Source organism: Herpailurus yagouaroundi, unplaced genomic scaffold, assembly GCF_014898765.1.
Source record: "Herpailurus yagouaroundi ecotype Mexico unplaced genomic scaffold, PumYag 196, whole genome shotgun sequence".
Classification (NCBI taxonomy): Eukaryota; Metazoa; Chordata; class Mammalia; order Carnivora; family Felidae; genus Herpailurus; species Herpailurus yagouaroundi.
In genome coordinates this window covers 18856259-18883321 of record NW_024412427.1, presented here as the reverse complement: position 1 = coordinate 18883321, position 27063 = coordinate 18856259, and the positions used below count along the sequence as shown (strand labels likewise).

Here is a 27063-nt window from a genome sequence, read left to right as displayed (position 1 = left end):
GAAGCAAGCTCTACCATGAAGCGTCTGCCACCAGACTCTCCAGCTCAAAGCTCAAGTGGGCAGCCCACCAGGGGCGTGGGTCAGAGCAAACCAGATGGCCAAGCTCAGACATTGGGTCAGCCTGTCCAGGCCAGGACTTTGCCACCATGGATGAGGTAGCCAGCAAGCAGCAGGGACAAGAAGTTGGCTCAGAAGGCCTGGGGCTCTGGGCAAGTGCAGGGCAATGCCTCAGTGGGCTTACTCAGCCCTGGTCTCTCCAGACCCCTTACCCCACTGGAGTACAGAGGAGCACCCAACATTCACTGGGATCTTCTTTTATAGGCCTCCATGGCAGTGGGGGGGACCACTGCTTTCCTCATCAGGGTCCCTGTTTCAATAGATTTGGCCCCTCACATCTGGGGAGACCTGCCTGCACTCCCTAAACCCCTGCCAGCCTGTAGTGTAGACCTGGCTGGTTTAACTCTGAGAGAAGGTTGGAAGGGAGGGGCACTGGAGCCTAGTCTCTGGCTCCCTGGACAGTGACTGCACTGCCCAGACAGGGTTGTACAGAACAGGCCTCTCCCTGCCCCCCACCTGGGCCAGACGAAAGAATGCTTCCGAGCAGCAAGCCCCAGACTGGCACTTCGGCTGATATTTTGAGGCTGTGAGTAGAGAAGGCCTCAAAGGAGATCCCAGGGACTTGCAATTATCCAATTAACACAATATGCCAGTCTCGAGGTGTCCTGGAGTTCCTCAGGGCTACTCAGATAAGGACTGACAGGGGGACAGATCCATGAAGTTCTGGTCCTTGTCTGTGTGCACAATGCTGGGGATGATTAACCCCGGGCCTGGAAGCGGTGGCAGGAAGGGGATGAGGGTGGGGGGTGAAGATCAAAGGCTCTCAGATAAAATGGCCAGTCTTGGAACTCTGGGGAAGAAAGGCTCTGCTCTAAACGAAGCATTTTTAGCATCGTCACAGCTTCAGCATCAACCACTTCAGTCCTAAGGCAGAAATGTTCTTTCTGCATTTCTGCCCTCTTTATTTATCTTTACAAGATGGAGAGACAAACATCCATGATGTCACCGAACTGGGTCCTAGAGAAACCAACCCCAGCGTTCTTGGGGACTCCTGGATCTGGCTCGAGCCTGCCCCTGCTCCCCAGGCTCCTCTGAGGACCTCTTCTCCTGCCACTTTGTCCTCTGAAGCTCTGCAAGCTTTCCTACGGACTGGGGTGCCTTCCTCCTTGGGAAGAGGGCTTCCTCCTCATTCCAGCTGATCATTCAGCCTCCAACCATCCCAGGAGTGGGAACTACCTGGCAGGAGGATCAGATTCCTGGGAGGTGACTGTGCTGCCTCTGCATCACTGCACCCTTGAGCCCTCAGCACTCCCTTCAGCCAAGGAGAGCTGACTCCCTCCCTTTGTCAGGCCCCCAAAAGGCAGTGTCAGGAGAGGTGAAGATGGGGGAGGGCAGGGAGGAGGTGCCAGGCCTAAAAAAGAGCAGGTTCAGGCCCAGTGGGGGAGGAGGGAGACAGGCAGTGAAAGCTTGGGCTAAGAACCATACTGCCTTGGTGAGGAGGGAGGGGCTGCAGGGACTGGAGTATCTCAGGCCCTTGTAGTGGGTGGGGCCGGGAGCAGGGGCACCTGGGAAACAGGCCTCCCTCTGGAATTCACAGTTTAGCGGCTAAGTCACTGACCCCTGGAATCTGCAAGACAAGATAGAGGACTGCAAAGGGGCATCTGGGGGTGCTACACTCCTAAAGGACAGCTTAGGGTGAGTATGACACATTGCCGGATGGGTGGACTCCTGGCCTCAGTTTTCAGGATCCTTCTCATTGCCTTGACCCCCAACTAGCAGGAGGGAAGCCCTTCCCCTGTAGCCTGGCTGCTCTGAAACCTGGTGGCCAGCAGAGACAGCAGGGTAGAGGAAGTGGGGCTATATGAAGCAGTGACCTCAAGGCCAAGCCTGGTTAGAAGTAACTTTGCCGCTCCCAAACCAGCCCACGGCCACATGATCTACCCCTACCTGATCTCCCAGCTGCTCTGAGAAATTCTGGGTACTCTAGAAACTCCACACCTAGGAGCCTTCAGCCATCCCTCCAGAGCAAGGCTGACCTCAGGGGCCCTAGCTTTCTCTGGGACCAGCATGAGACCGGGAAATCTTGACTCCACGTTCTTAACCCTCACAGCTTTCTGGGGGCTCTTTTTTTTCCCAAAGCGAACCTCTCAGGAAAGAGCCCTCTCAACAGAAAGTTCTGCCTTCAGAACTTGCTTTAAAATAAGGGGTGCCTGGGTGGCTGGGTCGGTTAGGCATCCAACTTTGGCTCAGGTCATGATCTTGAGGCCTGTGAGTCTGAGCCCCGAGTTGGACTCTGTGCTGACAGCCCGGAGCCTGCTTCGGATTCTGTCTCCCTGTCTCTTTGCTCCTCCCCTGTTCATGCTCTGTCTCTCCCTCTCTCTCAAAAATAAATAAACATTAAAAAATTTACAATAAAACATGACCTGCAAACCAGATCACATGCAAAACAGACTGACCTGTGGCTGGGCAGTTCTCAGGGGGAAAATTGAGGCCACTGAGTTTCCCTGGAATTGATAAAATCTTCCAGAAGTTCCATGTTTCTATTCCAATAGGGCTTATCCTGACGGGAGTCATGCACTGGCTCATTATTAATAGATGTTTCTGGAGCAGCATCTGTGGACCTGGGGAAAGTTTACAGTAATAAAGAGCACAGTCTCTTCCCTCCAGAAGTTCATGCAATGGGGACAAGGAAGGAGGTTACTTGAAAGTTCAAGGCCAGAGGGGACAGATGAAGGAGGCCTTCTGCAAGCGGTCACCTGTGGATGCTGAGCCACAAGGGAATTAGGAGGAAAGGCATCGCTGGGAGCAGGAAGGTCAGGTGTCACAGGAGCGTCCCCCGCCCTTCAGGGTACATCCAGGGCCTGTGCTTCTCCTCAGAGCCCGAGGGTAGCGGGGGACATTTGCTGGCTTTAAGGGGCTGCCCCGCTCTTCTCTCCCCAGCCACGCACCATGTGGTGGTTCCTGCTGCCGCTGCTGCTGCGCCCCAGCTGGGCAGGGCCTCCCCAGGAGAGGGCCCCTCTTTTCCGGCTGACTCAGCAGGGCCCCTGGGAGAGCGGGGCCAGCAACGCCACGGTCTCCCCCTGCGAGGGGCTGCCCGTCGCGGGAGCCACGACCTTGACCCTCGCCAACAGCAGCCTGGAGCGCCTGCCCGACTGTCTGCCGCCCACGCTGCGCAGCCTCGACGGCAGCCACAACCTGCTGCGCTCCCTGAGCGCGGCCGAGCTCGGCCACCTGCCGCAGCTGCAGGTGCTGACGCTGCGCCACAACCGCATGGCGGCGCTGCGCTGGGGCCCCGGGGGGCCGGCGGGGCTGCACACGCTGGACCTCAGCTACAACCGGCTGGCCGCGCTGCCGCCCTGCGCCGGGCCCGCTCTGCCCGGCCTCCGCTCGCTGGCGCTCGCCGGGAACCCGCTGCGGGAGCTGCAGCCCGGGGCCTTCGCCTGCCTCCCCGCGCTGCGCCTCCTCAACCTCTCCTGCACCGAGCTCGGCCGCGACCCCGGGGCGGGCATCGCAGACGCGGCCTTCGCGGGGGCGGGCGGCGCGCTCGAGGTCCTGGACCTCAGCGGCACGTCCCTGGAGCAGGGTGAGTCCGGGCCGCGCCGGGAGTTGGGAGCCGGGCTGGGCATGCCCTCCGGGGCAAGGCCGTGAACTTCCTCTAGGGGTGGCTACCGGGCGCCCTGTGCCGGGGTGGGCCAGGACGGCTGGAAACTAACCCCACCTCGACTTCCAAAGCCCAGCGGGCCCTGTTCGAAGGGCCACAGTGGGGTCAACTTCCGGAGGCCCAGGAGGTGGGAATTATTATTATCTAACATAGGGAGTTAACTCCTGGAAGCCCAAGAGGTGGGGACTGTTATTATCTATCTCTGCTTCACAAAGGGGGGAAGGGCATGGACGGGAAGGCGACGACTGGCCTGTGGTCTCACAGCTCGTACTAACCCAAAGCAACAGATGTCCTGAGGGTGAATTCATTGGTCTTCCTACTTGGTTGACTCGAATTGTTCTGTGAATTCTGTGAACGTTGGGTCTTTCAAACAAGACACAGGAGGGAGGTGAGAATACCAGCTCCCCTGTACTTGGCCATGTTCTGACTCTAATTCACAAGGTTGGTTTTATTTTTTAAAAAAAACACTTCATGTGTCTGTAATCACCTGTTCCACCACAGGCAGAAAAAAGAGCGAGAATGGGAAGCAGGGGAAGTGGTATGGTCTCCATTTGTTAAGAGAGCCACGAAGCTAGGTTCTGGGCCCTCATCCAGCCTTGCTCCTCCTCTCCTACTTCCTCACCTCTCTCAAAAATGTCTCCAGTCCTTGTAGCCATCAGAGTGAACAAGAGGGTGTTTAACAAGAGGGTGGGGCAGCAGAAGCCTTGGAGACAGTGTCCTGGGTTCAAGTCCTGGTTCTGCTCCCACCCAGCTGTGTGGCCCTGGGCCTGTCATTCTCCTCTCTGACCTTGGCTGCCCCAGGGTGGGCAGGCAGGCAGGAAGGACAGACAGGCGGTCTCTGAGGGCTCTTCTAGCTGAAATGGCTATGCTTCTAGATTCCGAAAGCTGCTAACTGTGCCCATGCTCAGCAATGACCTTCATGACTCACTTTGTCCCTCTTTGTTTCCTTAATGCTGGGCTAGCCTCTTGATGTCTTCCTGGGTAGTGGGCAGTTCCCCCTCTGTGTTTCAGTTCAGTCCGGGTGGATCAGAGACCTGAGAAAGCTCAGGTCTCTCCACCTGAGGAAGATGCCCAGGCTGAGAACCCTGGAGGGGGACATTTTCAAGATGACCCCTGACTTGCAGCAGCTGGATTGTCAAGACTCTTCAGCACTTACCTTTGTCCACACACACATCTTCGAAGACACTCCTCGCCTACAGGTCCTTCTATTCCAGAAGTAAGTGTTTCTTTCTTTCTTTTTTTTAATGTTTATTTTTGAGAAAGAGAGACAGACAGAGAGCAAGCAAGGGAGGGGCGGGGGGACAGAAGATCCAAAGCAGGCTCTGTGCTGACGGCAGAGGGCCTGATGCGGGGCTTGAACTTGCAAACCATGAGATCATGCCTGGAGCCGAAGTTGGACGCTTAATGAACTGAGCCACCCAGGCGCCCCGAAGTAAGTGTTCCTAAGACCCATCTGAATCACATAACTGATTTCTGCCACTGCGCTAAGTTGAACACGTGTAACCATTTTATAGAACTAACCAGACTTTCTCCCTCTGCTCCTTCCCATCCTCTCGGGGCTTCTGTTCTTCCTCATCCTTTGGGTGATATCGTGGTCAGGTACCAGATAGTGCATCGGCCTAATAACCATGGAACTCAGTCTTCTCCAGAGTAATACTAAAACTCCAAAGTCTCATGTATGTAAACTTCCCTTTAAGCCCAGGATGAGAAACTTGTAGCGGAAACAGGGGATGAGGCATCAGGTTCTTTTCTATCTATGGATCCACCTGCTTCCCCAGGTGTTTATTTCAGCCTTCCAAGGTTTGAACGGGCCAAGGAGGAAAGGTGAAAGGCTAGAAGGGTCCTTCTTGCAGTTGGGACCCCAGGTCAGTGCTTTCAGGCCTACTTATCTGAAGTATCACTACATTCACCCTCCTTCTCAACAGGAAGGTGACTTCAACAGGAAGGGCAGTGTCACTTTGAAGATGACCCCAGGCTGCCTGCTTTCCTGAGGGCCCACATCTGGGCCCTGGGAAGCTGGCACCTTTGCCCTATCATCACTTTCAGTGTAGCCACATCTCTCCTTTCTCTGCTAGCCACAGCCACAGCTGGACTATTCACTCTGGGGCTTGTCATGACAGCAAAACAAATAGAACAGGCACCCAGAGCTCTTAGGTCAGCGCCTGGCACAGGGCCCATGCTGTAACATTCGTGAAGATGATGGTGGCTGTGAAGAAGGTGATGGGAAGGATGGCAGTAACAGTGATGGTGGTGATGGTGATAATGTGGGTAATGATCGTGAATCGGTGATAGTGGATGGTAATTGTGATGATGATGGTGGTGAGTGTAATGTCCTCTCTGGCTCAGACTCCTCTTCTGAGCTTCAGACTTGTGTCTAAGGTATGAGGTGTGGAGCCAAACTGCCCTGGCTCAAATCCTGACTCCATCCACTTTCACATACCCTGTCTCTTCCTACCCCCAGTTAAGAACACTGGCAGTTCAGCCAAGAGATTCTTCTTGGCTGAAGAAGCCAAGGGATCTGTCTAAATCATAATCTGATGGAGTCTCCTACCAAATGAAAACACTGCAGTGCTTTATGAAGGACAGGATTTAATTCCTTCTGGCTCATCCTAGGCCCCCCACTGCACCACCTGTACTCCAACTGGGGGTGGGGAGGAGCCACTTGCTTTCTGGGTGCTCTCAAGCTTCAGAAGCTCATTAAATGCTATCTGACCTACTGGACCCTCTCTCCCCCTTTTCAGCCTGGCCTGCTCTTGGCTCTCCTTAGCTCACCCACAACCTCCCCCAGGAGGCTGTGATAAATCCTGAGTGATGTTTGGCTGCCCTGACATAGGGAGCACCCACTAGAGAGGGGATGGGCACCTTCCTGGCTGCTCTGCCAACCCAGCATGCCCAAAGCCCTCCACAGTCCCCTCTGACATGCAGGAGGGAGGGGCGGTATTTCAGCAAAGAGTGAAAAGAGACAGCAAATGGAAACTTCTTTCACACTAGGGCTCTGTCAGTTCAGATGTAGAGACATACAGGCATGCACCAGGATGTGAGCCATCCCTCAGCATGTGGGTGGTAATTCAACTTGATTTTATCAAGTGCAAGTCACATTGGTGGCAGATATGACCACCAGAGAAGGAAAGGACACATTTTCCTTATCTGTAAAATGAGCAAAATATTATTACCTCGCTGAACTGTCCTAATGATGTCAACATGAGATAATGGATGTAAAGCACTGGGCAATGTTACCTGCTCAAAAATACGATAATCCTTTCCTCTCTCCCTTCAGGCAAAAAGAGCAATATTTCCTTCGTGTGCTGAAGTGCTAAGTAAACTCTCATTCTAAGATCTCTACTCTAGCTCTGTGAAATCTCCTAAGACAAGCACATGTATGTATATACTCACATGTGTGCATATATATGTATATACCCATATGTGTGCGTTGAATTTCAATATAAATAGCACACACATATGTCTGGTGTCCCACGGGAACAGCTGCCAGGTCCCCACCACCCCGGAGTGTTAGAGCAGACCTGGGGAGTGGGTCCTTCCTCCTCTAGTACATGAGTAGCCCCCTCAGAGCAGTTGGGGAAGGCACATGGTTCCCAGGCAGATGGAGGAAAGCCAGCCTTTGGTCAGAAGAAACCTGAAGGGAAAGTGCAGCTCCTGTTGCTCTAGATAAATTGTGACTGGGTATATGTAAAGGAGGCTAAGGGGCTTGGGGAGTTGAAAACGTTGAGGCCAAACGCTCTGTAAGACCCTAGGGAAGAAAGAACTGAGTGTTGGGAGGGGCCCTGCCATTGCTGGGTGTTCTAAACCCTTTGCAAAACGGCCCCAGTAAGTCCTCCCATCCTTGTAGACACACCCCTTCTCAATGTGACTTTGCAGCTCCCCCTGTCAAGAAGTGGAGTCTATTCTCCACCTCTAGAAGCTTGGCTTGGCCATGTGACCGGCTTAGGCAAGTGTGGCATTAGCAAAAGTGATGTGAGGTGAGACTTAAAAGCAGTTGAGGAGGATTGGAGCTTTCCCCTCTTCGATGGTGGGGACCCCTCCACCACCATATGCACTAGCCTGGGGCTAGCCTCCTGAATGATGAAGGGCGCATGAAGAGGGGCCCCAGCCTAGTGGAGGCTCCATGTATGTGAGGCCATCTTAGATCTTCCAGCCCTAGCTGAACTTGCCCAGACCACAAGAACCACAGAAGCATAAGAATAAATATTTGTTGTTTTAAGCTACTAAGTTTTGGGGAAATTCTGTACTCACAAGAGCTTCACTGATACACTTCAGTGAGGCGTGTTCCAAAGGACTGGTGTTGAGTGTCATCAGCTACAGTTCAACTGCAAGAGTATGTATTCAAGAGTGTTCTCATTAATAAACAGTTTCTGTCACTTCTTGTGACTGGGTCTGGAATAACAATACCTTACTTTTGTGTGGAGATTTACACTTACAAACATTTTTGTTATCACAGACTCTTTTTTGATACAACAGTGGGCAAGAGAGTATTGTCTTCATTTGATATGAGGGGTGACAGCGACTGAATTGGGTTGGTATCTCCACTTTACAGATGACAAAAAAATGAAGTCCAAGGTCATTAAGAGTTTTATCCAAAGTAGTATCACCTAAGCCCTAACAGGATGGTTTTGCCATGACACCACCATGGCTCTCTGGGGATAGTCTTGACTTGATTTTTAAAGCCTGACTTGGGGTGCCTCTTTTGGTTGAGCGTCCGACTCTTGGTTTCGGCTCAGCTCATGATCTCACGGTTCATGAGGTTGAGCCCCACGTTAGGGGGCTGTGCTGATAATGTGGAATTTTCTGTCTCCCAATCTCTCTCTCTGCCCCTTACCTACTTGCGCTTTCTCTCTCTCTCTCTCTCTCTCTCTCTCTCTCTCTCTCTCTCTCTCTCTCAAAAATAAATAAATAAATTTAAAATAAAATAAAATAAAATAAAATAAAATAAAATAAAATAAAAGTAAAGCCTGACTTAATGGATTTTTTGTGTATTTCAGCTGCAACTTGAGTTCCTTCCCTCCTTGGAGTCTGCATTCCTCCCAGGTCCTAACCATTAACCTCTTCGGCAACCCCCTCATTTGCAGCTGTGAATTGTCCTGGCTCCTGAAGGATGCAAAGAGGACTGTCCTAAGCAGGTAATACATTTACAAAGCAGATGACTGAGGGGTGAGCTGAAGTTCTCACAGCATTTGCCTTGCTCACCTTGGGCAGTATAGCAGTGTTGGGCAGGGTGGCCACCCCCAGAGAGTCACACGCAGGGCCCCCAAGGAGAACGGCCTTTTATTGCAGCCAGCCAGAGTAGCAGAGAGCATGGAGGAACAGACATGGTGGTTTTAATGGGCCAAGCCAGGAGGAGGGGGGCGCTCATCACTTCCACTCACATCTCCGTGGCCAGATGTCAGTCAGAGGCCACACCTATCACAAGGGAGGCTAGGAAATGTAGCCTAGTTGTATGCCCAGTAGGGGGAAAAAAAAAAAAGAATGGGCCAAGTGAACAGCTAGCTTGTCTCTGCCAAGGCAGTCTTATCATTGCCCCATTTTACAGATGAGTGGGTTGGGGCCCAAAGAGAGGAAGTGCTCACTTAGGTTCATGCAGCTTCTGGGCAGAGGAGGCAGGATCTGTCTTCCTCGAAAACTGTGCTCTTAACCACCGGGCCCCTCTACTGAGTCCCTAAGATGTAGCCTGGTCTCCTGCATCATTCAGTCCAAGACCAATGGGCTCTTATGGGACAGGGGAAAAAAAGAAGTCCTTCAGACTTCCCATTGGCTGTTGGCTACAAGAGCTGTTTTTACAGTGGGGAGCCATGCCCAGGCTGGCCACCAGGAAAGAACGGGGCGGGGGGGGGGGGGGGGCTGGCAGGGGACACTTCTGATCCTGAATACTCTCAAACCAGCTCCACTAGCTAAACTCTCCTCCTTGCAGCTCACTTTAGGAGACACCGCCCCCCCCCCCCCATCCTGTGTGGTTTTTTTTCTCACGTCCCACCCAAACCCAGCCGTGAAACAGGGCTCGGTCTACCCCCATCCCCTTCGTGTTACCTCCAAAGATAAGTAGCTAGGCCCTTTGCAGTGAAGGGTCTCACTACAGTATTAATAAGGAGGTTGAAAAAAATGAAGACTGAGAAAGAAAGAAGAAAAAAAAAAAGAGGTTGAGAGTGCAGCCTCTTCACAGCACTTACTACTATTGATTTTGGCTGCATGGCTTTAACCTCTTTGTGCCTCTATTTCTTCATCTGTAAAATGGGGATAATAACGTACCTCCTAAGGTTATACAGATTAAATTAGTTGATACAGTTAAGTGCTGACAGTAGTCACTAGCACATGGCAAGCACTCAGAAAACGTTGGCTAGTGTGAGTATTGTTACTGGTACTCAGCCAGGAAGCAGACAGGTGAGAACAAGATGGCAGACCACACTGGGAGAATCTGGACCACCATTCACAGTGCTGGCCCTGGGTGTTGGTTCTGCCACTTGCTGTCTTGGGCAGTCAGTTCCTCTTGCTGAGCTTGGGTTTCTTTCTCTGCCCAGTGGGAGTGTCTCCTCCACAGGTTGCCCTGAGGGTCAGTGAGTGAAGCAGGTAGAGTGTGTAGCATGTTGAGACAGTTTGAGGGGAGCAATTGTCTGCACCGAGGACTCAAAGCCCAGCACACAAGCGGCCCTGATGCCGAATACCCTCTAACTGGTTGGCCTCCCCTCTAGGGCAGCAGACACTGTGTGCACACCAGCGGCAGGATCCCAAGACACCTTCTCAGCCCCTCTTTCGCTGTCCTATCTGCCCAGTATGTGCCATTTGGACCAAAGCACTACCCTCCTGGATTCCAACTCGACCTACTCTGTTCCCGTCACCCACGCACTATCTACACAGAGTCCTGCCACCCCACAGAGCACAGCCCCCTTTACTCCACCTTTGGAAGTCAGACAGAGTGTCACCAAGACCCCCTCCCTCCCTGCGGATTCCTCCACAAGGACTGCATGGTCGCGCAGTGGCATCAGGACGGGGCCCACCCCCTCCGCTGCCATCTCCCCAGCAGATGCCAGCAACTCTAGCGCTCTGCGCAGGGCTGCAAGCACAGCCGAGACAGAGCACGCCGCCAGGCTTGCCCATGAGTCTGGCATCCCAGCTGCCGCCACCCCATCCACCAGCAAACACCTTGGGCTATTCCCCACCTCCTGGAACCCGGTGAGGATGCCCCAGCCCGACCACAGGCCACAGGCCACCCCGCAGGTGCCCCACCCGAGTCCTTCCGATGACACGATTCCAATCTTGCTGTTGGACGACTCCAGTGAGGAGGAGGAGGAGGAGGAAGGGGCGGGGAAGAAGGAGGAGGTGGGAGCGCCTCCCCAGGACGTCCCCTGTGATTACCAGCCCTGCAAGCACCTCCAGACCCCGTGCGCCGAGCTGCAGCGGCTCTCGCGGTGCCGGTGCCCCGGGCTCAGCGGGGAAGACACCGTCCCGGACCCCCCCACGCTGCAGGCGGTGACCGAGACCACGGACACGTCGGCGCTCGTGCGCTGGTGCGCCCCCAACTCGGTGGTGCGCGGCTACCAGATCCGCTACTCTCCCGAGGGCCGGCCGGGCAACCAGTCGGCGTCGGTGGTGGCGGACATCTATGCCACCGCCCGGCAGCACCCCCTGTACGGGCTCTCGCCGGGCACCACGTACCGCGTGTGCGTCCTGGCGGCCAACCGGGCGGGCCTGAGCCGGGCGCGGGCCTCGGGCTGGACGCGGGCGTGCGCCGCCTTCACCACCAAGCCCAGCTTCGTGCTCATCTTCGCGGGGCTGTGCGCCGCCTGCGCCCTGCTGCTCGTCGCCACCCTGCTGCTCTCCGCCTGTCTGTGCCGGCGGGCCCGGACGCCACACCCGCGGCGCTACGACACGCACCTGGTGGCCTACAAAAACCCAGCCTTTGAGCACAGGCTGAAGCTCCAGACCGTCAGTTAGCCCAGCGCCCCCTCCTCCAGTGGAACTCAGGCCGCCTAGGTGCAGAAGATACAGAGGGCCAAAGACGGCACCCCGTCAGCTCCGAAAGCCGCTCCTTCCTGTGAAGCCAGCGCTCCTTGGGCACACAGGGGGCTTGCCCCGCTGTTTCTCAGTCCAAGCAACCACCGCCTTCCCTTCCTCCTCCTCCCCTCTGTGCCCAGAAACGTGCACACCAGTCCACTCCCGATGCCCGTTGCCACCGGGCATCCTTGTGCGTTACTTGGGTCTTTCAGCAGTTAATGCCGCTTGTGTCCAGTCGAATAGATTGCGTATGGAAGTAGATGGAGATAAAAACTAGTTCACACGATTCAGGCTCTTTTGCCATATTGGAAGTGACATCCTCGAGTCCTTTCAGGAAAGGAAGTTCCCTTCATGGTCAAGCTCTGGCTAAGGCAGGTGTTATTCAAGGAATCAACTCCAGTGGAGTCATCTGAGAACTGGGGATAAGGGAGAACTACTGGTTATGTTTCCCCGAGGCCTCCTGGGTTTATTAGTTGTGTTTCAGGATATGGCACAAAATGTGCTTTTGGCTTTGTCGTTAGAACTGCAGTCTGCTGGGAACACTTGTGAGACACGAGGAGAATCTGTGCTTTTTACTCATTGTTTACTGCATTTCACCTGAGACTAAGTAGTCAGAGGAACTATGGACTCCTTTTCTTAAGAAAGCATAATAAGGTCATTTTCAGGATTTTGTTTTTTAAGAGAGAAGAAATGAGCTTAGGAGAGAAACCTCTGGAGGCCTAGGTGGCTCGGTGGGTTAAAGGTCCAACTCTTGATCTCGGCACAGGTCATGATCTCCCAAGTGGTGAGCTCTAGTTCCGGGGGGTGGGGGGGGGGCTCTGTGCTGACAGAGCCTGCTTGGAATTCTCTCTCCCTCTGCCCCTACCTGACTCGTGCTCTCTCAAAATAAATAAATGAAAGAGAGAGAGAGAGAGAGAGAGAGAAACCTCAAGGCTCCAACTGGAAGCTAAAGCATTTTGCTCTCAGTTGCATCAAATGTTGCCTTTATGATTTGTATCTGAGTGTGCATGCAGTATCTCACTATACCCCTTTTCACTGGTATACAAACTTACGGGGGGAAAGTGATTTTACAAAATTATAGTGTGGGTCATATTTCTAGATATTAATTTTCTGCATTAGAATTTATTTTTACTTTTCTGTGATGACTGCAACAATTACCACAAACTGGATAGCTTTAAAACAACAGAAATCTATTCTTAACAGTTCAGGCCAGAAAACCATAACCAAGCTGTCAGCAGGATTGGTTTCTTCTGGAGGCTCTGAGAATTACTCCATGCCCCTCCTGGTTACTGGCAATCCTTGGTGATCCTTGGCTTGCAGATAAATCCAGTCTGTGCCTCCATTGTCTCATGGCATTCTCTGTGTCCAAATTTCCCACCTTAAATAAAAATTTCTCCCATCTTTATGGGGATATAATTGACATAACTGTGTGTAAGTTGACAGTGTACAAGGTGAAATGGCATACATATATATTAGGAAATGACTACAAAAAGTTTAGTGAACACATCCTTTACCTCACATGGTTACCTCTGTGTGTGGTAAGACCTCCTTTCTAAGCAATTTCAAGTATACATTATTAACTATAATCATCATGCTGCCTTCTGGGGATCATTAGATCTCCAGAATTTCCTCATCTTACAACTGGAAGTGTGTACCCTTTGACCACATTCACCCATTGTCCCCCACCCCTATGAAGCACCAGTATACTGCTGTTTCTAGGAGTTGTTTTTTTGTTTTTGTTTTTTTAGATTTTCATTTAAGTGAAATCATACAGAATTTGTCCTCTGCCTTATTTCACTTGGTATAATGCCTTCAGGTTCTATCCGTGTTGGTGCAAATGGCGGATTTCCATGTTTATGGTTGAATGATTTTCCTGTGTCTGTGTGTTTGTATATATATACATATATACACATGCATTTTATCCACTCATCCATTGACACTTGAATATAGTTTGAGAGAGACTGAGCAGGGGGTAATAGGCAAAGGAGGGTAGGGAAGAGGGGGAGAGAGAGACAGAGACAGAGAGTCCCAAGAAGGCCCCATGCTGTCAGCCCAGAGCCCAACGCAGGGCTCAATCCCACAACCCTGGGATCATGACCTGAGCCAAAATCAAGAGTTGGATGCTCAACTGACTGAGCCACCCAGGCGCCCCCATGTCCTGTGTCCTGACTATGGTAAATAATGCTGCAGTGAACATAGGGGTGCAGAGCTCTTCAAGAGGATATCATTTCCTTTGGATATATACCCAGAAGTCAAATTTCCTTCTTCTTATAAGGACACTAGGTATTGGATTAAGGCCCACCCAAATCCAGTATGACTTTACCCTAACACGATTACAGCTACAAAGACCCCATTTCTAAATTAAGATCATACACACAGATACCAGGGGTTAGAACTTGAACATACCTTTAGAGGAGACACAATTCAACCCAAAACAGCATTTATTTCTACTATTAAAAAAAAAAAAAAAGTTTGATTTCCATGTGTCTTGTTTCCAAAATGTGCTGCAGCACAAAAACCATGCTGCTGCAACTCCATGTATCCAAGTTCAAGTTCGACCTGAATAGGTGTTTGAAGTTTTGAAAAGGCTTCCCAAAATTCTAAGGTGGAGCCTGAGTTTCATCACATATGTAACCAACAGAATTGGACGAAGCAATCTTTTAAGGTAGCTACCAGCTCCTGACTGAAAAATTGGAAAGCAAAAGCCAAAAATGTGACTAGCATAGTCTTCAGACATGTAATAATCTCAATGCCTTTTTTAGTTCCTATCAGGATTGAATCCATTATGTGGAGGCACCAAAATGAGTATCATTACTAACTCTGTACGCATGAGTATACACTCTAATGTGTCTGATACAATTCCAGTGTTTTGTCAACTAGCAGAATTTACATTTTGTTACAGCTCAATATCCAAAACCCTGAAGAAACATGTACCATGTTTCTAACGGTTGAGGTGTACTAACCAGAGCCAGATTAAGACCTTCATACAAAAGAGACTATGGGCCCAACCCGTAAGTAGCTCCAAATAGCCTCAACACTAAACCATAAAATAAACACAATGAAGTACAAAATTGTAATTTTTCCCACACTTTATCTCAAGTTATCCCATTTTAAAACGTTTGTGTGCTTGCACTTTGCTAGTGGCACGGCGTGTTCAACGTGCTCCTGGGTGGGGATTCCACCTCCAGCTTCACCACCTCCCAAGCTATGAGACTATACACAGGAGGTTCCAGAAGGAGAAAATGGCCAGCCACAGGCCATCCTTCTCTTCCTCACACCACCGCCCATCTGATTCAGTGACCGTGTCCCTGGATGCAGGCTTCAGTATACTTCAGGCCACAGGCAACTCAGCTGCTAGTCTGGAAACAAGGAAGCCAGGACTGAATGTGACTGAGGGACACACTGATCCAAGGATGCCAGCACCAAGACGCGTGAATTTTGCTTATAACTTTGCATCTTAATTTAACACAGCTCAACAAGCTGTGTTTGGATAATCTCACTGCACACTTCCATATTTCACTTGGGACGGGGGCAGCAACAGGCCTCCACTGTTAAGAGGAAGAAACCAGCAACAGCCATGGTCTTCCTCCCCTCTCTCCCTGCATCTCCCACTCTTCCAAACATGATGGTGTAGCCAGAGTAAGGACGTGTAAGTCAGATGGTCCCCAAAAAGTTATTTTTACAATGACGGTGCGAGTGATATATCTGAATGGATTTTACGAATCAGAAAACTTACACAAGAGCAAGGCTCACAGCATGTTATACAGACCACCACCACTGAAGGGACTTTTCCAGCTCTTTTATTCCTTTAACATCTTAACAAAAGATTCCCCAAAATTTAAAAAAACTTTTGAAAAATATACAGTTTCATATTATTTACATAACGTGGGTACAGGTTCCAGTAACATACAAACATTGCTATGTTAGAAACAGTGGAAGGCATGATGTAACTCACTGCCTCCTGGATGGTGCAGGCTAATGGACATGCTTTCATATTTCAACCACCTCTGTCACTTGTTATCCTGATACATAAACTATTAGGCACCTGAGAGGCTGGAAGACTACTGAACATGGACTTCAATACCTTCTATTTTGATCCTATAATTTTCAAAACTTACTGCATTTTAAGTCTCTTTACAAGTTTACTTCATCCATAACTAAGCTACCTTTATTGTCATTATCCTAAATGATCAAATATTAACCACGCGAACTATTAATGTATACACAGTTCTAAAAATCAAACATAAAACTGTGTAGCCAAGTTGTGTAGGATGGATACGTAAATCCAGGAAATTCCCTAGTGCTTTGTAAGCAATCTAAATTCTGTTAAACAGAAGTGGCAACTCTTCAGTTTCCATGCTCTGGACTATGTTTTTAAAAAATGTATTAAAAAGTGACTGACAATAATTGGAATAATTGGTACCTTATAAATTAATCAAGAAACCTAAGATAAAAAATTCTAAATTATAGTTTTATTTGTATTTAAAAATACATTGGAAATTCTGCATATGCCCATGATCAAGCTGATTTTCAATGCACATTACTTAAATTCTGACGACATGGTTTGTTCTGACAAGTCCTTTTTCAAGCTGAACACCCAAATATGGAAAGTCTTGTGGGTCTCCACCGGCCCTGCCACCAATGATGCATATTGCTTCCTTGCTAATGATGCTGGATGACTTTCATCTGCCTTTTATCACCTGAACAGTTTTTCGACCATAATGATAGTAACTGTAAGCGGATGCAGCTGTGGTGAATGCTGTAAAACACCTTTTATGGAAGAAAGAAAGAAAGTTTAATTGTCAAGTCTAAACAACAGTAACCATGAGAATCACAGAGAATACATTTAATAGTTCTTTAAAAAGCAAATGGGCTATGGGTGGAATTCTTTTAGCTACAACAATCTAAAGCTACTGCTTACAAGATTTCATTTGAACTAGTAATGTCGAACAGAGTTAATCTAGTTAATGAGCCTGAAAAGAAATAATACTAGCAACTGTCACTTTTACCCAGCCGTTACTCTAGCTGTCTTACGCTATAGTTTTATTTTCACAACCTTATCTTACAGAAGAGCAAACGGAGCGCCAGAGAACTTTGCTCAGGGCCACAGAACACTGTGGGAGCCTGGCATGGTTTTATCTCTAGAGCCCATGTGCTCTGTCCACTGCTTCATGCTTGCTTAGAATATTAGGCTTTTATTCCCTGCAGAATTCTTTTTTCTTTTAATGTTTATTTATTTATTTTGAGAGAGAGAGTGTGAGTGGGGGAGATCTCAGCAGAGAGAGGGAGAGAGAATCCCAAGCAGGCTCTGCTGACAGCATGGATGTGGGTCTCAAACCCATGAACTCTGTGTGAGATCATGATGTGAGATCATGATCTAACTTGAAATTAAGAGTCGGACACTCAACCTACTACACCACCCAGGAGCCCCTTCCTGCAGAATTCTAGGGTCATTTTAAATAATTCCAGCTTTTTTTTTTTTTAAACAATTTTTCCTTAAGTGAACAGCCAAATTAACCAGATTCTCTTTGAAGTTACTGAGTGATGCTCATGGCTTGCTGAGTGCTTATGCCCTAACGGGTGCACCTGTGCATGTCTGCTTCCAGTAGCCAAGAGCGAGATCACTAAGACTCTATTTTTGTTTCATCCCAAAGCTGTCTGTGCTAGCTTGGTAATCTAAATTCACACCTAACCAATGAAACATACATGTAAGAAGAGGTGCTATTTCTGAGAACTAAGCTGGATGCCTTGGAAACACTTTATAACAAAGTGAGTTGCTAAAAACTACTGTCAAAGGAGGCAATATGATTGTTGAAAGGTCAGAAAAAATGGTAAAAATCTAGAAAGTTTCTGTACTTAGACTGCTTTGTAAAAATCTTAGGAAGCAGCACAGAGTCTGCTTGGGATTCTCTCTCTCTGCTCCTCCCCGACTCATGTGTGCTCTCTCCCTCTCTCAAAATAAATAAACTAAAAAAAAAAAAAAAAAAAAAAGTTCAAAGAAGCAGCAAGTAAAAATCAGGTTATATTAGGAATGTAGTTTATTCACAGAGGAAAACTCCTACAGACAGATGGAACAATACTCAAAGAAAAGGCATTGGTCCTATATCAGAAGATGTAGGATGAATCAGAATAAATGTACACTTATATTTTAGAAAATAAAATGTTTAGCATGTGTATCATTTTTATGCTTCTTTAGCTTAACTGACTGGTTAACCATTCTCTGGCTCAGACTGCATCAGGAAAGGTTTTAAAGTGTACTACAATACAGTGCTTCAGTATCATCGTGGCACATCTGGACTCTGAACATTTGAATTTGACATATTTTCAAGGTGATACGTTAAGGCTCTAAGTAAGGACAATAAAATAAAAATCAAACTCCTTTCTCCAAGTTTCCCTCCCACTACGTCCCTATGCCACTACGCTGGATGCACTTTCCCCTACCTGCTCTCCTACTCCTGACTCTGCTCAGGTCAGTCCTTCACCTCAGTGGCCTACCCCCCCACCCCACCCACGCCCGTCTCTCCCTGTATAAACCCACCAGACCTCTTGCTCAAACGCCACTTGCTCCCTGAAGCTTTCCCTCTTCTCCCTACCTGGAACCAAGTATCTTTCCCTCCTCCAAAATCCCACTACTTACTTTATCTATACGTCTCAACCCTTTTAACTTGCATGAAAACTGTAATTTCTACATCCCATGCTTGATAGTAAACTTAAGAATAGTATCAATTATACAATAAAATACCGCCCACAGCTTCACCCAGCTGGTGCTCAATAAACACAATAAGAACCGAGTAATTCTAAGACTACCATAATAAGCCAATTTGCTGACATTTGAAGACAGTAATTCTAAATTTAGCTTACCACAGTATCTGAAGATAAATGCTGTCAGCGTAATTGAAAACTGGAGCTGCCAAAGAAGCTGCCACCAAGATTAACTGGACTGCTGTGTTTACCTAAAAAAAAGGAGTCATAAATGAACAATGCCAACCAGATCCTGTTTCAAGCTCAAAAGACAAAGGCACAGCCCATCACGCTGTAACATGACATACCCTCAGCATGCTTGATGTTGTAATATCCTTGCCAAAGAAGCTGGCATGCATACAAAAGGGTGAACTTCACTAACCAGCTCTTCTGTCTCAACAGCTGCCCTTGACAGTGAGGATAAGGGCATCTGTCAGAAAATACTACTACCCTGAATTTCCATGGCAATTCAATAATGTTGCAAAGTTTTTTGCCTTTTTCAGTTGTCTGTTAAAATAGCCCTGTGAATGTGGAAATAATAAAGCTACCTCTTCACAGAAAATGTAATGAGCTGAGTGACTAGCCTGCAGTCACGGCAGGTTACAGAACAAACCTAGAACCCAGATTCCCCAGCACTTCATTTGGTGCTCCTTCACTTGCCCAGACAGCAAACCCTATGAGGTCAGAAAACTGAAATGCACCCATCTCCATAAGAGAGGCCCTGGAAGAAATGAGTAGGTTTCCCTACATTACAAGACATCAGGGAAGAGATAAGGAAGAAAACAGAACCAAAAATACACTGGAGACTGCCTCCTCATCCTGAGAAGCATGCTGGGAAGTGTGTCAAGTATGAAGCACTGGGAAACATGCACAGAAGCATCTCTGTTCTAGAGTCCAATCTGCAACCAAAAGACAAGGACTCCACTTCATCTTAAAAAATAAATAGTGAGGGGAGCCTGGGTAAGCTTCCAACCTTGGCTCAAGTCATGATCTCACAGTTCATGAACTGGAGCCCTACACTGGGCACTCTGCATCAGCGAGGAGACCGCTTCGGATCCTCTGTCTCCCTCTCCCTCTGTCCCTCCCATGCTCATGTGCACATGCTCTCTCTCCCTCTCTCTCTTGCTCTCTCAAAAATAAACATTAAAAAAATAAATAAATAAATAATAAAATTGTCTGGAGAACTTCTTGCACCTCTTTAAGTCACTCTCTAAACAGTGCTACACTCCAACTGCTGTACTTAATACAAATATAAGTCATTTAAATCCAAAAACAAAAAACAAAAAAACCCCACACCATCAGTGTAGATAAAAGTCAACCCCAGGGAGTTTTAGGTATCAAAGTATTTAACCCCTCTGTCCCAAAGATGATCTGTGTCCCTAACCTAGGGACAAGGCAAAAGAATAAATTATCAAGGCTACTAGAAAAACAAACATGCCGTGAGAGGCATTAATAGTGCGCTCTCTGTATGCAAAGATTGGCACAGTTGCTGTCCTAAAAAGGGCTCAGGAAAAACAGATGGACAACTTAAGAGGAGCAGTGGTTTATCAGTACTGAAAACTTGTTCCTATCTTTTTCATGGAATAATCAATCTTGAAAATGAAGGGCCCAATTTTATGGTGTTTCCACCACAGAAAGGTGGGTATGAAACCAGAAAGGAACCTCCATTATATTTTTGTATCTCAATCAAGCTGTGATTACATTTCCACCTCCTCCACCTTCCCTAAACGGTGGCCCTAATACCTCCCTCATTCAGAAACTTAGATGCTCAGACCACCAATAGAAAATACAACGCATATACTAAAGACCCAAAAAGCTAGAAAGAAAAAAAGAACTGGGTTAATGACCCCACTCTCTATCCCATGCAGTCAGGGCGTTTAAATTTGTCTCACTGTCAGCTGCTCCAGACTGAGGTTTACACTCATTTTAATAACCATTCACAGGGGAGTCACTTAAAAGGACATGTGTATCTCTTACCTTGCTGATGAAAGTTGGTTTTAACCTAGCAGTGGCATAGCAAGGATTGAAATACTTAGAAAGTGTTCGCTGGCAGAGGACAAAAAGATAAAGTTTATTTAATTTATCATTCAAGTTTAAAACATTTTGGTATTATATGTAGGTAACAGTTACTGAGTATTTACCACATGCCTGGTTCTATGTTAGGCAAGCCTTTTATCTGCATCTTCTTTTATTACCCTAAATGAGCAGTGTCTATATTCCTTTTAAGTCATACACAGGTTACTGAAAACAGATTTTTTTTTTAATTTATAGATTACTCAATCCCTATACAACTCTAACATAGTACCTATCATAAAGTCTACTTGACTACATCCTTTTTCTACATAAACTCAATAAATCTCCCTTATGGTATTTTCTCTCATAGACTAAAAAATAAAATTAATAAAACACTGCTATTTTCACTGCATTGAGAATCAAAAGATGAGGTTATTATGCAATCCCTATGTGCTCAAACATCGTAGAACAATGAATATGCAAACAAACCATTACACTGTGATTTTAAAAACTAGATCTAGACAATCCATAGTAGAGGCTAAATCAGACAGCAAAAGGGGCTTGGTTATACAAAAACTCCTAACAGTTTGCTGCTAGGGACAGGGCTAGCTGGTCTGGGTTTTACGTGCTATCAACTAAAAACGTTTTGACTTATAAACTTATAACTTTAAATCCAAGACAGTTAACATATAGTGCAGTACTGGTTTCAGTATAGTAGTAGAATTTAGTGATTCATCACTTACATATAACACCAAGTGCCCATCCCAACAAGTGCCCTCCTTAATGCCCATCACCCATTTAGCCCATCCCCCTACCCATCACCCCTCCAGCAACCCTCAGTTTGTTCTCTGTATTTAAGAGTCTCTTATGGTTTGCCTCCCTGCTTTTATTTTTTCTTTCCTTCCCCTATGTTCATTTGTTTCTTAAATCCCACATGAGTGAAATAATATATTTGTCTTTCTCTGACTTATTTTGCTTAGCATAATACACTCTAGTTCCATCCACATTGTCTCAAACAGCAAGATTTCATTCTTTTTGATTAGCAAGTAATATTCCATTGTATATATATACCACATTTTTATCCATTCATCAGTCGATGAACATTTGGGCTCTTCCCATAATTTGGTTATGAAACATGCACTTTTAAAATTGGTCATTCACGTGTTCACTGAACAACTACCATAGCAGGTGATTCAAACAGCAAGATAACAGTTGTGTGTGTTTTTAAAATATTCTTGGTAAATGGATCAAAACCTAATGGCCATAAATTACTCCCATAAAGTGAAACTCTGGATTCAATATAGTGGGGTTTTTTTCTTTTCTTTTCTTTTCTTTTTGCCTTAAGTTATAAGTAATAGTAAAAGAATTTTTTTTTAAACAAACTCACCGGTGTTGGAAGAGTTCGATATCTGACATAAAAAACAGCAGCAATCAACATTACATCTCTTGAAATTATCATATAAGTAAGTGGAACTGAAAATGAAGTACAAAAAATAATTCTGATTGGGATTTTGGAAATTACTCTAAAGTAATTACACTTACTCTACACTTACTCTACAGCCTCATTCAACCTTAATATAAACTGGTGTTTCACATACATAAAAATGTTATAATAAATACTTATTGATGGTTTAGGGACCTTGTAGTGAACCAGTAATTTTTATGTTCTTCTTTAACCTATCTCAAGCCAAGTGAAGCACAGACTATGGCTTTTAAAAGTCTACGTCTGCTTTTCAGAATGTTGATCCTCTTGCCTCTTTTCCTTCTTGCATATGTTTTTAAGCTGTAGCTATTAAGTGTCAGCTCTACTCAGTCCCCACAATCTCCTTTGTTACTTCTCAGCTTTGTGAATTTGGAAAAATGATCACCATGATCACTATACTTACGTGGAACGAATAGGACGGTGAAGACTGGAAAGGTTACTGGAAGACTTTATTATGGTGACTCAGATGCTCTGATGGCTTCTGCATTCTGTACTATTTTATAAGCAGTAAAATTTGCTATATGTACCACTTATGGAGAAGCCAAATATTTTAATTCGTGTCTGGCCAGTTCCTACCCCTGCAATTGCTATTTTTTTCTCCTGCCCATTCATTCAATAAATTCTTAACCTGTTAATAGTTTTCTCATTATTCTTAAGGTTCTATAGCATGGCCCCAGAGCAAGAGCCAGCAAAATATTTTAGACTGATACCCAAAGAACTCTCTTGCTGAATAACAATGGGAGGGCGGAGGTCTTATTTCACTTCACATCCTCTGTGCTGCAGGAAGTCTTAGCCAAGAACATATACTGCTTTTATTAGAAAAAAAAAATTTTTTTAAGAGAAAAGGGGCAGGGCACCTGGGTGTCTCAGTCGGTTCAGGCTCAGGTCATGATCTCATGTTCAAGCCCCGCATCAGATTCAGTGCTGACAGTTGGGAGCCTGCTTGGGATCTTTTCTTTTCTTTTCTTTCTCTCTCTCTCTCTCTGTCTTTCTCTCTCCACCCCTCCCCCAAGCACACTCTCTCTCAATATAAATAAACTTTATTTAAAAAACGATAAAAGGGGCGCCTGGGTGGCGCAGTCGGTTGAGCGTCTGACTTCAGCCAGGTCACGATCTCGCGGTCCGTGAGTTCGAGCCCCGCGTCAGGCTCTGGGCTGATGGCTCGGAGCCTGGAGCCTGTTTCCGATTCTGTGTCTCCCTCTCTCTCTGCCCCTCCCCCGTTCATGCTCTGTCTCTCTCTGTCCCCAAAATAAATAAACGTTGAAAAAAAAAAATTTTAAAAACGATAAAAAAAAAAAAAAAGAGAGAGAAAAGTGGTGCCTGGGTAGCTCAGATGGTTAAGCCTTAAACTCTTGATTTTGGCTCAGGTCATGATCTCACAGTCCTGAGATGGAGCCCTGCATCGGGCTCTACACTGGGTGTGGAGCCTGCTGGAGATTCTCTCTCCCTCGCCCTCTGTCCCTGCCCTGCTTGCACACGCGTATACATGCAAGCACTCTCACTCTAAAAATAAATAAATAAAATTGTTTTAAGAAGAGAAAAAAATCCTGACACTCAGTTAAATTGTTTCAAACTAAAATAACAGGGTCACGAATATCCCTTCCATTATACTTTCAAACAGTTTTTCTACGAATTACTTTTGAGATCATGTTTATTTATGGTCCTCTCCAGTTCTGCCATTCTATTGGTTTTGCAACTTGAACAAAATCTAACTACAGATTTAACATTTAAATCTCTGTTGGTTATAGTTATGATGTATGGGTAGATCCTTGGCCTAGTCCTTGATGACAAGACTATTTCAAAGAAAAAACGCTCATGGTACTTGGAGCACACAGAAGACACAGCTGTAGGAGTCAAATAACAGAAGAAGCCAGTCACGATTTTAGGAGAATTTTCGTGTTTGTAAAACAAACTTTTCAACAGCAGTCATTAGCTGACAGAACCCATCAGATTTTAAGATGCAACAAGCTCATGCAAATTACATATAGTAAACGTCCTAAACACAACTTTAGAAGAGAGTAAACACCTGTTACTGTGTCACCATAGAGGAAAAAGGAATATTATCAATCCTAAATAAGAAGCTTCTACAAAAAAGATGAGGCAATTTAATATACTGCAAAGACACGCATTCTTGTTCTAACTATTAACCACCAAAACTACCATTTATTGAGCATCTGGCACTGTTTGAAGCATTTCATACATATTGTCATCTAATCTACATATCAACTCCACAAAATAGGGACCATCATTGTCCCCTTTTTACCAATAAGGAAAACAAGCCTCAGGCAGATTATATAATCTGGCCAAGGTCACCAGTTAGTAAGTAGTACAGTCAGGAACGGAACCTAGGTCTACAGGATTCACAGCCTATGCTGAGGTCAGTGTATTCAGCTCCAACCCAGCAGTGTGAGTTGCAGTTAGCATCTCTGGTCTCAGCTTACCATCTGTAACAGCCTGGAGGAAAGGACTGTTAACAAAAATCAAGTGCTCTCTAAACTGACTGCCCACCACAGTATCACCCTGGGAGGGTTTCATAAAAGGGCAGATGAAAGCTCCCTGGGGGATTTTCACATATGGCCAGGCTGGAACCCTACCGCAGCACCGGGTGATCTCTAAGGCCTCTTATACACTGACAGCATATATACAGGGTCTTACTTTGGTTCTTTGGGCAATTCTATCCAGGTCCCTGGCTTTTGTATCTTCTCACTGCTCCTCTTTTCTCTCCAGCCTTCCCTTCCCTCTTATTCCAAGGCTAAAGCAGCTTCTACTTTGCCTATCAGAGTATGATAGTGTGTTAGTGGGGGTAGAAATGTGTAAAAATGTGTCAGGTATTGTTCCAAGGTTTCCTCCTTACTTGCTAACCCTGTCTGAAACAGAGGTGAATGTCTGCAACAAAGACATACATCATTGACAAGTTTTATTAGCATTCAAGGGAAATTAATAAAACAAAGTCACTTTTACATATTACAAGTGGTACTATCAATATCCTAGGTTACTGCATTGAAAACAATAAAATTTAATTTAGCAGAATAATTATTCCAGAAATGGACTTAAACCAGCAATAACAATTTTCTATACAGTAAACCAGTAATAATATAATGAAAAGAATGAAAATCACTATTTAGTAAATGTGGCAGAATACATACACAGTAGAAATTAACTTAGACTCACATCCCAGACTGTTATAAATGTAATAAATCAAGTAAGTTTTTTTTCATCCTTATCTCCCCTCCCATAGAAAGAGCAAGAAAAGTGGAATTACCCTAGCTGAGAAAGGAAGCACATTTTTTACTCTCGGCAAAACAAAGCTATTCAAACCAAGGTGGATGGAACTTTTACAAAAATGCAGGCAGTATAAAAATAACAAAATGCTAAGACAACATATATACATTTCTCCCCCTAAAACCCTTCTAAGATGACAGTGAGGGAATGAAAAGACATAAAGTCACAAAGAGAATGGGAAGAGGAAACAAATTTCCCCATTCCGTTTGTTAGTAAGAACTACTTTAATTCCAACTGATTAAGGACATCATAAAAAGCCCAACAAATCCCAAGCAAGATAAATAAAAAAGACACTCATAACCAGATATATTACTGTGGAAAACCCCACAGGCAAAGAGAAAATCTTAAAAACAGCCAGAGTAAAAAAGTTAACTTCAAAAAAGAAATGGATTAGCAGTTATTTCTTATATACCAATAATGGAAATGAAAAGATAACTGAACAATATGTTAAATACGATGAAATGGCTACCAACCTAGACTTCTATACTCAATAAAAATATCCTTCAAGAACAAAGGCAAAATCGGAGAAAGACAAACACTGCCCAGTATCACTTATATGTGGAATCTAAAAAAATGAAATAAAATAAAAGTTGAACTCCTAGGAATAGCAAGTAAAAAAGTAGTTGCCAGAGGCTGGAGGATGGAAGAGAAATAGGAAGAAACTGATAAAAGGCTGCAAACTTCCAGTTTTAAGATGAATACGGTCCAGGGATCTGATGTAGAATATGGTAACTAGAGTTGATTACACTGTATTAGTATTGTATTAACTGAAATCTGCCAGGCGAGTAGAACTTAAATGTTCTTATACATACAAAAGAATAAAGGCAAAATAAAAATATTTTCAGAGACACTAAAGACAAGAATGTACCACCAGTTGAGTTGTATTAAAAGAATTTCCAAAGATATACTTTAGACAAAAGGAAAATGATCCCAGATGGAAGGTGTGACATACACCAAAAATATAAGCCAGAAAAAAGTAAATATGAAGATACATCTAAATGAATACTGTATAAACAATATCATGTGGGTTTAAGAAGTATATAAAATCAAAGTATGGCAACAATAATCTAAGTTGAAAAAGGAATAAATGGAGGTAAAGCATTCTCAAGCCCTGCCAGTGCCCAGAGTGCATATTTGTTAACACTGAACTTTGATAAGGATGAATAATATAATTTTGAGAATAACTCAATGAAAACAGAGTGTAACACTTCCAAACTGGCACACAGGGAAAACAAGTATAATGTAAAAGATATATACAAATATAGAAAAGCACATATGAGCCAAATAGAACACATAAAATAAAGACTGCTACACAAATATTAGTAATCACAATAAATGTTAATGGATTAAATGTTCCAGTTGAAACACAAAATAGTGTTAGACTGGCTAAAATAGAGAAAACCCATCTATCTATATGCTATTTATAAGAAGTATCTAAAATATAAAGATATGGAGAAGTTGAAAGTGAAAGATTTATCTATCAGGCAAACACTGACCAAAAGTAAGCTAGTGGAGGTATAATATTCAACAAAACACACTTTAAGGCAATAATCATTAGTGAAGATATGGAGGGTCACTTCATAATAAAACATTCAATTTACCAAGAAGACACAAAAATCTAATTCACATAAACTTAACAGGACTTCAAAAGGCACAAAGCAAAAATAGGAACTACAAAGAAAAATCATGGAAAACTTGACACAAAGTAGAAAAACTAACCTACTCTCTCAGTAACTGAGAAACAAGCAGATCAAACAGAAAAAAAGAAGTCAGTAAAGATTTAAACATCAGGATTTAATATCTGACCAACTGGATGTATATAGAA

At 45.6% G+C, this 27063-nt stretch overlaps 2 protein-coding genes across 3 annotated transcripts in view; one reads left to right on the top strand and one right to left on the bottom strand.

Annotated features, from left to right (window-relative positions):
- The first annotated feature begins 1585 nt into the window (after positions 1-1585).
- LRRN4 (leucine rich repeat neuronal 4) lies at positions 1586-12005 on the top strand. The gene is made up of 5 exons (XM_040447643.1): positions 1586-1752; positions 2998-3640; positions 4730-4934; positions 8716-8853; positions 10417-12005. Exons 2-5 carry the CDS (start codon positions 3007-3009, stop codon positions 11657-11659), a joined length of 2220 nt encoding a protein of 739 aa, XP_040303577.1. The 5' UTR covers positions 1586-1752; positions 2998-3006; the 3' UTR covers positions 11660-12005.
- A 3498-nt stretch (positions 12006-15503) lies between these two features.
- The window catches only part of CRLS1 (cardiolipin synthase 1), a 26019-nt gene continuing 14459 nt past the window's right edge, over positions 15504-27063 (bottom strand). For both annotated transcript variants that reach the window (XM_040447653.1, XM_040447655.1), the window contains exons 4-7: positions 21861-21946; positions 20438-20506; positions 18581-18672; positions 15504-16489 (exon numbers count right to left, since the gene is read on the bottom strand). In XM_040447653.1, the coding sequence (XP_040303587.1) occupies positions 16402-16489; positions 18581-18672; positions 20438-20506; positions 21861-21946 (335 nt within the window). In that variant the 3' untranslated portion in view covers positions 15504-16401. The remainder of the gene's footprint in view (positions 16490-18580; positions 18673-20437; positions 20507-21860; positions 21947-27063) is intronic.